Source organism: Leptonychotes weddellii, chromosome X (assembly GCF_054177405.1).
Source record: "Leptonychotes weddellii isolate Sample4059 chromosome X, ASM5417740v2, whole genome shotgun sequence".
NCBI lineage: Eukaryota > Metazoa > Chordata > Mammalia > Carnivora > Phocidae > Leptonychotes > Leptonychotes weddellii.
Window position 1 is genome coordinate 57,846,899 of NC_138385.1, and position 13,491 is coordinate 57,860,389.

Here is a 13,491-nt window from a genome sequence, read left to right on the forward strand (position 1 = left end):
TGAATTAATGGCCTCGCGAGGCTGAGAGGAGGAGCGCCAACAAAGCGCCTCCTCCTCCAGCCGCGACTTCAGGGTTCTCGGATAATAGACCCCACACCCTCGGGCCCAGGGCGGCTAAAGGGCCGGGGAACTTACTGACAGGGATCAGAATCGAAGATGAGTCGCACAAAGAAACGGGGCGGGAAAGGCAACTGGAGCCAGGTTAAAGCAGAAAGCAAGGCGAACTGAGAGCGATGGGCCCCTGCGGGTGGGCTGAGAAGGCCGTGTGGCGGCGGGGACAAGGCCTCAAAGGGCCTTGGAAAGAACGGCCAACCTCCCTCCAAACCTAGCCTCGCCCTAGCCTCTTGTCGCAAAAAATCCTACTTCCCTCTCAAACAAGAACTAAGTCGTCCCAAAACTCACCCTCTACCGACTGTTCTCTCCTCAGAGTAACGGCGACGCTACACGGCCTCTACCGTCCCGAGAAAAGAGCGCGCGACCGCCGGAAACGAGACGACGGAGCTCGGTGCCTCCCAAGGGGTACAAACTGGTGTTCTTGATTGGTTATCTGACTTGCCAATCAAGGTTTATCTCCAGAGGCGGAATCCTTTTTCCGCCATTTCTTCAATCCTATTGGCTACCGAACGCAAAAGATCTGAGTTCGTGTGAACGACAGATGGGGACAAAGAGCGAGGCTTTCTACTTAATGCGCATGCGCAAGTTTCCATCCGCTCGAGACGGAAAAGGAAGGGGGAGGGGGATAAAGAGGTAGGGAGGGGGATGGTGGGTGGGAAGGAGAAACATCAGCGGGCTAACGGAAAGACTGAAAAACCAAGTGATGGCAAAGGCAAAGGAGAGGGCAAAAAAGGAGAGAGAGGGAAGTGGAAAGAGAAGGCGAGAAAACGTGCGCGTAGGCTGCTCTGAGAACTCCTGCACTGCGCCTGTGCAAGAGGCAAGAGTAACAATGTCATTGTATTCCGTGTGGTAGATCTAGCCTTTTCCTTCCGAAAAAATGCCCCGCCATGTTTCTTTTTTCACACTTCCTCATTAGGGCTTGCCCTCTGACACTCCATACTTACATTTCTAGTTGCTTCTGCTGCCAGGTCTACTCATGAAGCCCAACTGAAACAGTCATCACTATGGCTGTGGTTGTGGTTATAGTTACAGAAAGGGGTGGGGGAGAGGACGGGGATTGATAACTTAGTTTCTGTGATTAAACACAATTGTAACCACCTATTTCTATGGTAACCAGGGAACCCAGCAGTCCAAACACCACTGTTGCTCCTGTGATTCACAAAGAGATTCAACAGGTGTCATTATTGCCATGGATACATCGTAGGCCTCCAGATCAGACTGATTCCATATTCTGTAGGATGCCAATCAGGTAGGCGCCTTCATTTTTCTGTAATGCCAAACTAGCCGTGTGGTTAATCAAGAGCTACAAGGCTCAACTGATAGGTGTTTGTCGTTCGTTCCCACTAATTAATTCAGACCCAGGGTGTCAGGGTGTCCCAACTGGTGCCTCATTATGTGGGGACACAGTGATCTAGACCTGCACTGTCCAGTAGGAACTTCTGCAAGGATAGAAATGTTATTTGCTCTGTTCAGTACAGTAACTACTGGCTATACATATGTGGCCATTGAGGGCTTGAAATATGATTAATGCAACTGAGGGACTGAATTGTTAATTCAATTTAATTTTAATTAGCTAAAATTTAAATACTCACGTATGGCTAGTGGCTACCATATTGGACATTTCTAGACCAATTGTTCCCAAACTTTTTGAGAATGAGTAACACCTCTATTATGACAACAGAAATATTACCTCTATTCTGAAAAACGTTTTTTCCCCTGCTCATGGAAAAAAAAAAAATTAAACAATACCCAGGAGTATAAAGAGAAAAGTCTCTCCCTCTGGTTACAATTATGACCACTTTCTTGTATTTCTATTTCCTATGTTTGTACTTACCCAGTCAAAAAGAAATGTTTATACTTTTTTATACACATAGGATTAAGCTAAGCTATACATACTTTTCTGAGCCATGACTTTCTCACTTTAAAAAATACTTTAGCTCTCCTTCCATATAAATGCCTAAAGATCTATGAGGACTTTTTAATATAAAATATTTTATAGACACACACATGATGGTTTTTAGTGTCTCTTGAGTGAAAAAAATACAAATTATAGAAAAGCTACTATGGATTCGGTAACTTTTTTTAAAGATTTTATTTATTTGACACAGAGAGAGAGCACACCACATCATCTTTATCTTTATGGAGGGTGGAAGGCAGAGGGAGAGGGAGAAGCAGGCTCCCTGCTGAGCAAAGAGACCGCTGCCGGACTGGATGTGCCCCTGGATTCAGTAACATTTTAATGAATGTATACTTTGTTAAAAATCACAACAGCTGTTTATGTTGGAAAATATTTGGTAACAAAATAAAAGGAAGATTGTTGTACTTGCACATATCTCAAGGCAATCACAACATAAACAGAGAAATGGTGATGTAAACAAATAATTGCAATACTGTAGGCAAATAAAATAATAGCACTAGAGGCACCTGGGTGGAGCTCTCTGCTCAGCGGGAAGCCTGCTTCTCCCTCTCCCTCTGCCTATGGCCTGCTTGTGCTCTCTCTGTCAAATGAATAAGTAAAATCTTAAAAAAAATAATAGCACCATATTAGAGGTAAAGTGGTAACTCAAAGGTAGCAAGGTTCTACATGAGTGGATCAGGAATGGCTTCACAAGAAAGAACACTTTTGAATTGGGTCTTAACCAAGAGGTTGAAGTCAGACCAATTTACAATGGATCAGAGGCAGAATGACCTATGTTTTAGGTAATTCGGCCTGGCTGCAGAAAAATGGGAAGGCTAAGGGATAGGAAATTAGGCTAGGGAGATAGGCATAGGCCAAATAATTGAGGGCCTGTGCTGTGCTTAGAAGTTTGTACTTTACTCTGTAAGTAAAGTGGGGAGACTTTGAAGATTTTTCTAAAATAATTTATGGGGTTTTTTTTAAAGATTTTATTTATCTATTTGAGAGAGAGAGCGTGAGCAGGGTGAAGGGCAGAGAGAGAAGCAGACCCTCTGCTGAGCAGGGAGCCCAATGTGGGACTCGAGATCATGACCTGAGCTGAAGGCAGATGCTTAACCAACTGAGCCACCCAGGTGCCCCAATAATTTATGTTTTTTTAAAAAGATTTTTATTTATTTATTTATGTCAGAGAGAGAGCGAGAGAGCACAAGCAGGGGAAGCAGCAGGCTCCCCGCTGAGCAAGGAGCCAGACATGGGACTGGATCCCAGGACCCTGGGATCATGACCTGAGCTGAAGCCAGATGCTTAACTGATTGAGCCACCCAGGTGTCCCTATGTTGTTTTTTTTCTCTGATTATAAAAGTAATATATACTTATTGAGGGCAAAACTCAAAAACAAGAGTATAGAAAAATCATCATAATCCCATTATGGAGAAATCACTGTTAACATTTTAGTATATTTTCTAACAGACTATCACAGATAGACAGGCATGCGTGTGTGAGCGCCTCTGTGTGTGTGTGTATTTATGTATTTATGTATGTATGTTTTTTTTATAGAGAGCGAGAGAGACAAAGAGACTGAGAGACGAAGGGAATAAACTTTTTCTATGTATGATAGGTTTGAACCTCAGAAAGATCACTGTAGTACTGTCCTTGTTTTGTTTCTTAAATTCCACATATAAGTGAAATCATATGGTATTATCTCTCTCTGACTGGCTTATTTTGCTTAGCATCACACTCTCTAGATCCATCCATGTCGTTGCAGATGGCAAGATTTCATTCTTTTTTATGGCTGAATAATATTCCAGTGTGTGTGTGTGATATACCACATCTTCTTTATTCATTTATCTATCAATGGACACTTAGGTTGCTTCCATAATTTGGCTATTGTAAATAATGTAAAATGTTGTAAATGTTGTAAAAAAATTACCACGGAGTTGGTGGCTTAAAATAATAGAAATGTATTCTCTCACAGTTCTGGAAGCCAGAGTCTGAAATCAGTATCACTGGGATGAAATCAAGGTGTGGGCAGGGCCGTGATTCTTCAGGATCTCTTAGGAGGCTCTAGGAGAGAGTGAGTCTTGTCTCTTCCAGTTCTTGGTGGCTGCCAGCATTCCTTGGCTTGTTGGCACATCACTCCAATTTCTGTATATGAATGTTTATAGCAGTACTATTCATAATAGCTAAAAGGTACATCAACTGATAAATAGATAAGCAAAATATGATATATCCACATACAGCGGAATATTTTTCAGCCATAAAAGGAATACATTCTGATACATGCTACAACATGGATGGACCTTGAAAACATTATGCTAAGTGAAAAAGCCAGTCACAAAAGACCACATATTATATGATTCCATTTATATGAAATGTCCAGAATAGGTGAATCTATGGAGACAGAAAGTAGAATGGTGCTTACATAAGGCTACAGGGGGTGGGGGGATGGGAGAATATAGCTTAAGAATACAGACTTTCTTGGATGCCTGGGTGCTCAGTTGGTTGGGCGTCTGCCTTCAGCTCAGGTCATGATTCCAGGATCCTGGGATCAAGTCCCATGTCCGGCTCCCTGCTCAGCTGGGAGTCTGCTTCTCCCTCTGCCCCTCCCTCCCTGTTCGTGCTCACTCTCCCTTTCTGTCTCTCTCTCTCTCAAAGATAAATAAAATCTTAATAAAATAAAAGAATACAGACTTCCTTTTTTTAAAATGATGAAAATGGGTGGGAATGCAAACCAGTGCAACCACTGTGGAAAATAGTATGGAGGTTCCTCAAAAAATTAAAAATAGAACTACCCTACAACCTAGTAATCACACTACTGGCTATTTACCCTAAAGATACAAAGGTAGTGAACTGAAAGGGTATGTGCACCCCAGTGTTTATAGCAGCAATGTCCACAATAGCCAAACTATGGAAAGAACCCAGATGTCCATCGACAGATGAATGGATAAAGATGATGTGGTGTATACACACACACACACACACACACACACACAGGAATATTATGCAGCCATCAAAAAAAGAAATCTTGGGACACCTGGGTGGCTCAGTCGGTTAAGCATCTGCCTTCAGCTCAGGTCATGATCCTGGGGTCCTGGGATCGAGTCCCGCATCAGGCTCCCTGCTCTTTGGGGAGTCTGTTCTCCCTCTCTCTCTACCCCCTCCCCCCTGCTTGTGCTCTCTCTCTCTGACAAATAAATAAATAAAATCTTTAAAAAAAATGAAACCTTGCCATTTGCAATGACATGGATAGAACTAGAGGGTATTATGCTCATAAGTGAAATAAGTCAGTCAGAGAAAGACAATTATCATATGATCTCACTGATATGTGGAATTTAAGAAAGAAAACAGAGGATCATAGGGGAAGAGAGAAAAAAGTGAAACAAGATGAAACCAGAGAGGGAGACAAACCATAAGAGACTCTTGAATCTGAGGAATCAAAGTGAAGGTTGCTGGAGGGGAGAGAGATGGGGGAATGGGGTAACTGGGTGATGGACATTGGGGAGGGTATGTGTTGTAATGAACACTGGGTATTATATAAGACAGATGAATCACAGACCTGTACCCCTGAAAAAAATAATATAGTATATGTTAATTAATTGAATTGAAATAAATTGAATTTAAATTAAAAAAGAATATAAAACACTATTTCAAAAGGATCCATGCACCCCTATGATTATAACAGCATTATTTACAATAGCCAAATTATGGAAGCAACCTAAGTGTCCATTGATAAATAAATGAATAAAGAAGATGTGGTATATCACACACACACACACACACACAGCACACACACACACACTGGAATATTATTCAGCCATAAAAAAGAATGAAATCTTGCCATCTGCAACAACATGGATGGATCTAGAGAGTGTGATGCTAAGCAAAATAAGCCAGTCAGAGAGAGATAAATACCATATGATTTCACTCATATGTGGAATTTAAGAAACAAAACAAATGAACAAAGGCAAAAAAAAAAAAAAAAAGAGACAAACCAAAAAACAGACTCTTAGCTATAAGGAACAAACTGATGGGGGAGGCAGGGCAGGGACAGGTGAAATAGGTGAAGGGGATTAACAGTACAACTATTGGGGCACCTGGGTGGCTCAGTCAGTTAAGCGTCTAACTCTTGATTTCGGCTCAGGTCATGACCTCAAGGTTGTGAGATGGAGCTCTGTGTCAGGCTCCCTGCTGGGCAAGGAGCCTTCTTGAGATTCTCCCTCTTGGGGCACTTGGGTGGCTCAGTCGGTTGAGTGTCCATCTCTTGATTTCAGCTTGGGTCATGGTCTTGGGGTCCTGGGATCAAGCCCTGCATCACGCTCTACACTCAGCATGGAGTCTGCCTGGGGTGCTCTCTCTCCGTTTCCCTCTGCCCCTCCCCCCTCTCAAAATAAATGAATAAAATCTTTTTTTTAATTTATTTTTTAATTTTTTTAAAAATATTTTATTTATTTATTTGAGAGAGACAGAGATAGTGAGAGAGAGCTCGAGCAGGAAGGAGGGGGAGAAGCAGGCTTCCCGCGGAGCAGGGAGCCCGATGTGGGGCTCGATCCCAGGACCCCGGGATCATGACCTGAGCCGAAGGCAGAGGCTTAACCATCTGAGCCACCCAGGTGCCCCGAAATAAATGAATAAAATCTTTAAAAAATATTTTTTCTCTCTCCCTCTGCTCCTACCCCACTCACTCTCTCTTTCTCTCTCTATGAAAAGAGTACACTTATGATGAGCACTGAGGAATGTATAGAATTGTTGAATCACTATATTGTACACCTGAAATGAATACAACACTGTATGTTGATTACACTGGAATTAAAATAATAAAAAAATAAAATGACAATGTTGTAAAATCGTGGTAATTGTTGCACAGATCCATGAATATACTAAAATCCATTGAATTATACACTTGAAATGGGCAAATTGTATAATATATGAATTCTACCTCAATAAAGCTCTTATTTAAAAAAAAAAGTGTAAGTGGAACTCAAAGAAGTATTATTAACCTGAGTTGATTTCCCGAGAGATAGTGCCATAGCAGAAAGTCTGTAGGGACCTTGGGACCCACATAGATCCTAGGATGTGTCTCATAAAGTCAGTTGATCTTACGTGGAGCAAATTGAGATATGTTGCCTCCAAACTTGGGAGAGATGTTTAGACAGGATAGAGGGAATGTTAAAGAGGAGAGTATAGTCAGAAGCACACTAGTAGGTCAGACTGCCACAATTAGACTTGCTGATACGGAGGAATAGGTGCCTTTTCACTACATTTCACTAATCCCTCTCTTTCTTAAATTTTAATTCCAGTTGGTTAACATACAGTGTTATATTAATTTCGGGTGTACAGCATGGTGATTCAATGATTCCATACGTCACCCGGTGCTCATCACCACAAGTGACTCCTTAATCCCCATCACCTATTTCACCCAACCCCCACCCATGTCCCCTCTGGTAAACATCAGTTTGTTTTCTATAACCAAAAGTCTGTTTCTTGGTTTCTCTCTCTCTCTCTCTCTCTCTCTTTTTTTCCCTTTGCTCATTTGTTTTGTTTCTTAAATTCCACATAAGAGGGAAATGATATTGTGTTTGTCTTTCTGATTGACTTATTTCACTTAGCAGTATACTCTCTAGCTCCATCCATGTCATGACAAATGACAAGATTTCAGTCTTTTGTATGGCTGAGTAATATTCCATTGTATGTATATATGCCACATCTTCTTTACCCATTCATCAACGGATGGACACTTGGGCTGCTTCGGTATCTTGGCTACTATAAATAATGCTGCTATCAACATAGGGTGCATGTGTCCCTTTGAACTAGTGTTTTTGTATTCTTTGGGTAAATACCCAGTAGTGTGATTGCTAGATCAGAGGGTAGTTCTATTTTTAATTTTCACAGGGTAGTTCTATTTTTTTAAACAAGTTCTATGCCCAACGTGGGGCTTGAACTCACGACCCCAAGATCAAGAGTCGCATGCTAGGGTAGTTCTATTTTTAACTTCTTAAGGAACCTCTATACTGCTTTTGCACAATGGCTGCACCAGTTTGCATTCCCACCAACACTGCACGAGGGTTCCTTTTTCTCCGCATCCTCGCCAACACCTGTTGTTTCTTGTGTTGTTGATTTTAGTCATCCTGCATTTCTCAATTAAATAAAGCATGGTACATCCAAATGATGAAATAATACACAGTCATTACAATTATGTTGTGGAACATGTTGTACAAGAGAATTCCAATTTTGTAAAAATTTTGTAGTTTTGATTTGCATTTCCCTGAACATCTTTTCACGTGTCTGTTGGCCATCTACATGTCTTCTTTGGAAAAATGCCTCTTCATATCTTCTGCCCATTTTTAAATTGAATGATGTTTTTTGGGTGTTGAGTTTTAGAAGTTCTTTATATATTTTGGATACTAGCCCTTTATCAGATATGCCATTTGCAAATACCTTCTCTCATTCTATAGGTTGCCTTTTAGTTTTGTTGATTGTTTCCTTTGCTGTGCAGAAGCTTTTTGTTTTGATGTAGTTCCAATAGTTTATTTTTGCTTTTGTTTCCCTTGCCTCAGGAGACATATCTAGAAAAAAGTTGCCTCAGCCTATGTCAAAGAGGTTACTGCCCATGCTCTCTTCGGGATTTTTATGGTTTCAGGTCTCACATATTAAGGGTTTGTTTGTTCAACGATTAAAGTCCATTTAGGTCTTCCATCCATTTTGAATTTATTTTTGTGTATGCTGTAAGAAAGTGGTCCAGTTTCCCCAATACCATTTGTTGAAGAGACTGTCCTTTTCTCATTGGATATTCTTTCCTGCTTTATTGAAGATTAATTGACCATATAGTTATAGGTTTAATCGAATCCTTTTTAAAGAGAAAGATGAAGATTCCTTATTTTTGCCTTCCTGCTTTTTCTCCTCTCTTGTTTCACTTTTATCTTTGCCCATGTTAAGCCTTACATCATAGAAGTATTGCTACAATTTGAGTTCGTTGGGGCTTTTTTTCCCTCTCTCTGTCCTTTATTCACGCATTCATCAATTCATCCAGTAAACATTTATTGAGTATCTATCTAAGGACTATGCTAGATGCTGGAGATAGAGACTAGTAAAAACGGGTCTCTATGGTTGAGGAGCTCACAGTCTAACATTTCCCCAATGTCTCCCTAAATACCTATTTCCTTTTCTTCACTCCAGGGTACTTCAGAATGGTATAAAACATTAAGTAGAATCCATGCGTTTCCACAGTTGGTTCTAAAGAGTGAACCTCACTCTATGGGTGCCTGGGTGGCTCAGTCGTTAAGCATCTGCCTTTGGCTCAGGTCATGATCCCAGGGTCCTGGGATCGAGTCCCACATCGGGCTCCCTGCTCGGCGGGAAGCCTGCTTCTCCCCCTCCCACTCCCCCTGCTTGTGTTCCTGCTCTCGCTATCTCTCTGTCAAATAAATAAATAAAATCTTAAAAAAAAAAAAAAAGAGTGAACCTCACTCTAATCAAATGACTGCCAAATAGTACCTCCATTTCTTTGACCAAGTTATATGTAGGCTTGCCTGTGGTGCAAAAATAAAAGTTTGACATCCAGCGGTAATTAATTAAATAAAGCATGGTACATCCAAATGATGAAATAATACACAGTCATTACAATTATGTTGTAGAACATGTTGTACAAGAGAATTCCAATTTTGTAAAAAAAAATGTATGCAAAAAAGAACTAGAAAGATATACATCAAAAAGAGCAGTGGTCATCTCCGGGTTTAATAGGTAGGATATAAGTGAATAATGCTTTTTTCTTCAGACTTTTTATGTTTTACAAAATTTTTACGGTGAGCATTTATTATATTTTTGTAATCAGAAAACATATATATATATAATTAAAATGAAAGAGCTCTCATGAGGGCAGGGATTGAGTTTTTACCTGTCTTATAGTGCTTACAGCACTTGAGTGCTTTATAAATGATGAATAACAAGTAACAGAATTGAGTACTATGTGATAACCAGCAAGGCTAAAAATGAGAGTGTTGAATTGCAGGCCACACTCTTAACCAACCTCCCCACCCTAGTCTATATTACAGCCTTTCATCTGTGGCTGATACGTATTCAAACCTATCAACTGTGGGCACTCTTGGCTTAGTCAGACCCCCCAAAATGTATTTATTTTAAGGACATGAAGGTTTCAGGGTGCAAAGTCCCAGACCATGCATGAAGTCGGATATATTTCTTTTCCAATGATAATAGTAACCTATGAAGCAGTATCTATTCAACACCTGCTCTATGTCAGACACGTGTCCATCTCAATAGCAACCCTATGAGGCATTATCTCCAGTATTTCTTTCCAGTCTTTTTCTATGTATAAATGTACAGTTGACCATTGAACAACACGGGGATAGGGGCACAGTTGAAAATCCAAGTTTGACTCCCCCAAACTTAACTACTACTGTTAACCAGGAAGCCTTACCAATAACATAAATTCTTGATTAACACGTATTTTGTATGTTATATGTATTGTATACTCTATGCTTACAATAAGGCAAGCTAAAGAAAAGAAAATGTTATTAGGAGAATCGTAAGGAAAAGAAAATACACTTATAGTACTGCACTATATTGAAAAAAATCTATGTATAAGTGGACCCACACAGTTCAAACCCATGTTGTTCAAAGGTCAAATGTATATAGAATTTCTCTACAAAGTTAGCATCATATTTTAACTCATTTTTAGAAAATGTAACAGGGGGGCATCTGGCTGGCCCAGTCAGTAGAGCATGGGTCTTTTGATCTCAGGGTTGTAAGTTCGAGCCCCACATTGGGTATAGAGATCTCTTAAAAACAAAAATAAAAAACATATCAGGAACATTTTTTTGTGTGTCATTAATTCTTTTAATAGACTAAAGTATATTTTTAGAACAGTTTTATGTTTACAGCACAAGTGAGCTGAAAGTACAGAGAGTTCCCATATACCCTCTGCATACCCTCCTGGCACCACCTCCCTTGATCAACATCCCTTACCAGAATGCTACATTTGTTACAGTTGATGACACATTGTTATCCCTCAAAGCCCATAGTTTACATAAGAGTTCACTTTTGGTGTTGTACCATTCTATGGGTTTTGATAATGTGTGACATGCATCCACTGCCCTGAAAATGGTCTGTGCTATACCGTCATTCGTTCTTTTTTTTTAATGTAACCACATTTTAATGAGTTTAAACATCCACTGAATGAATATAGACAAAACTGATTTAACCAATCCCCTATTATTGGACATTCACATGGCTTTCTCATCTCTGTGTTCAAGATGAGAAAACTAAGACCCAGTGACTAGACAAGTGACTTTGTCCAAAGTCAACTGGCTAAAAAGTGAGCAGAGCTGAGGTTAGAATCCTGGTCTGTCTATGCCACCACACTGCCTCTGAATTAGTAATACACCATTAATCCCTCCTTAGACGTCTCCCTTCAACTTGAAACCAGGCATTCTCCACAACCAGACCAGCCAAGGATCCAAGCATGTGTTGAGAAGAGCAGGCAATACAAAAGAACGAGGTGGACTAACTGAGATGGAACAAATTGAAAATGCAAAGGGAGGTACAGGGAAGGGACATGGAAATAAGCAGAAGGTGGGGGATAGGGACACAGAATACCGGTTAAGATCTAAAGGAAGCTGGGTTTGGGAAACCTGAAGGGGAAAAATAAGAGAGAGCAAAGATAATCTCAAGGCCATGTGGGGAGCCAGGAAGGATTAAGGTTTCTGGGAAAGTGCATGAGACAAGGGAGGATAAAACTCCCTAGGACTATAAGGCTAGGAGAGGCTTAGTGTGGGAAGGCAGGCCCAGAGCAAAGAGGCAAGCTAGCGCAGGCGCCGGACACCAAACCTACACGTTCCTAAATCTGCGGCAGGACTCCCCTCCGGCCTGAGCCTCCTCCAGTATCTCAGATACTAAAAGCTCTCCAGCCCTTAGGGGTTGGAGGAGGAAAGTAGGGGGCGGGGACTGCAAAGTGCTCTAACTATAATGGGGACTGAGAAAGGATCCTGGCACACATATTTTTTTAAAACCAGTAGGCCTAACGCTGGTGCCCCCTCCCCCTACCCCACTTCTCAAGCTTCAACCTCAGCCACACCCACATGCTAAGGACCGTCCGAGAGCGGGGTTGGGGTGGGGGGGGTTTGGGGGGGCGTGTGTGTGCGCGCGTGCGTGCTCGTGCATACGAGAGGGAGAGGCAGAGACAGAGACAGAGACTGAGACAAAAAGAGACCGGCAGAGAGAGAGAGAGAGAGAGAGAGAAGGAGGAAAGAGACAAGGACAGAAAAAGGGAGGGAGGGAGAGAGAGACACAGGGAGAGAAAGGAGGAAACAGAGCTATCGGCCTCGGTGAGGAAAACTACTGAAGAGATAACGCAGGGAGCTCCTGCAGGAAGACTCAGGGAGAAGATCCCAGAACTTACCCTAAGACCGTTGAGGGAGTGGGGGAGTGTCTTTGCAGGGCCTGGTTTTGGGGTCATCAGGCAGTAACGGTTACTGCATAGGCGTTGTCACTGAGCCAGAGCCATTTAACCCGCCTTGGGTGGCTGGAGACCAAGCTTAAGACACCCCACAACTATGACATTCAGAATGGTTAGGGGAGCTCAGGGCTGCAGACAAGGGAAGGAGGGGCACGTGAGGGCTGGGTCCCTGCCTCCCCCACCCCCTCCGCTGTCACTCATTACCCCAACAGTCGCCCAGGGGGCGGGCCCCGGAGAGGTGGGGTTGGGGGGAGGGTAATCTTGGCAGGCGCCTGCTGCATGGCGTAGGTAGGGACTGTTGAGGGGGGGCGGCCGCTGGGGGGTTGAACACGAGTGGGAAGCGAAGAGAGACACGGGGAGGGGGAGGGGACCGGGAACCATTTGAATGAGAGGAGGGGATCACGGGTAGAGTGGGCTCCAGGAGGTAGGGCGGGCACGGGTGTGACGGGGGGGGGGGGGGGTGGGAAGGGGGAGAAGACTCTTGAGCCAGGTAAGAGAAGCAGGTGCGTAGATCTATTTTTTGTGGGTTGGTGTACTCGACCATTCCGTGGAGAGGGGGTGCCGCCTTTCCCGAGGGCGGGCTTCAAAGCTCCAGAGGCTATCTTTTCCTCCTCAACTAACGGGGCCCCGGGCGGGGGCTCAAGCTCCATCTCCAACAACTACGCTCCACTCCGCAATTTCCAGGCGGCCACTGGGCTGGGAGTCTCGCGCCGGGGGCCGGCGCTGTCTCGCGAGCCCCCTCCACGAGCCAGCCAATGGGGTTGGTTGCTGGCGCCGCCCGCCCGCCTGGTGCAGAGCGCTGGGCGATGTGAGCGGCGCTGCCATTTAAAGGGGCCGCGACCCCTGTCCCGGCTGCTAGGGAGGGAGGTGGAGAAGGAGCGCGGGGCCGTCGCTGTCTGCAGTTCTAGGCTTGTAGCCGTTACACTAACCCTGCCGCAGGTAGGGGTCGGGCCTGATCAAGCCGAACCGAACCTGCAGGCGGGATCTCGCAGTAGCCAGGAGGGGGGGGGGG

At 43.1% G+C, this 13,491-nt stretch overlaps 2 protein-coding genes across 14 annotated transcripts in view; one reads left to right on the forward strand and one right to left on the reverse strand.

Moving 5' to 3' along the window:
* Window positions 1-12,562, reverse strand: part of NONO (non-POU domain containing octamer binding) — a 26,042-nt gene extending 13,480 nt beyond the window's left edge. For 4 of the 7 annotated variants that reach the window (XM_081808695.1, XM_081808696.1, XM_081808690.1 and 1 more), the window contains exon 1: window positions 403-557. Coding sequence is in view for 1 of the 7 variants with exons in the window: in XM_081808689.1 (XP_081664815.1) it covers window positions 12,423-12,479 (57 nt within the window). In the remaining 6 variants the exon portion in view is untranslated. Of the gene's footprint in view, window positions 1-402; window positions 558-12,422 lie in introns of those variants that run through there. The other 3 variants (XM_081808689.1, XM_081808693.1, XM_081808697.1) reach the window with 3 other exon arrangements.
* Window positions 12,563-12,700: 138 nt separating this feature from the next.
* ZMYM3 (zinc finger MYM-type containing 3) overlaps window positions 12,701-13,491 on the forward strand; it is a 15,797-nt gene continuing 15,006 nt past the window's right edge. For 2 of the 7 annotated variants that reach the window (XM_081808687.1, XM_081808688.1), the window contains exon 1: window positions 13,238-13,418. The gene's annotated coding sequence lies outside the window, so the exon portion shown is untranslated. Of the gene's footprint in view, window positions 12,768-12,879; window positions 12,904-13,228; window positions 13,419-13,491 lie in introns of those variants that run through there. The other 5 variants (XM_081808684.1, XM_081808685.1, XM_081808686.1 and 2 more) reach the window with 5 other exon arrangements.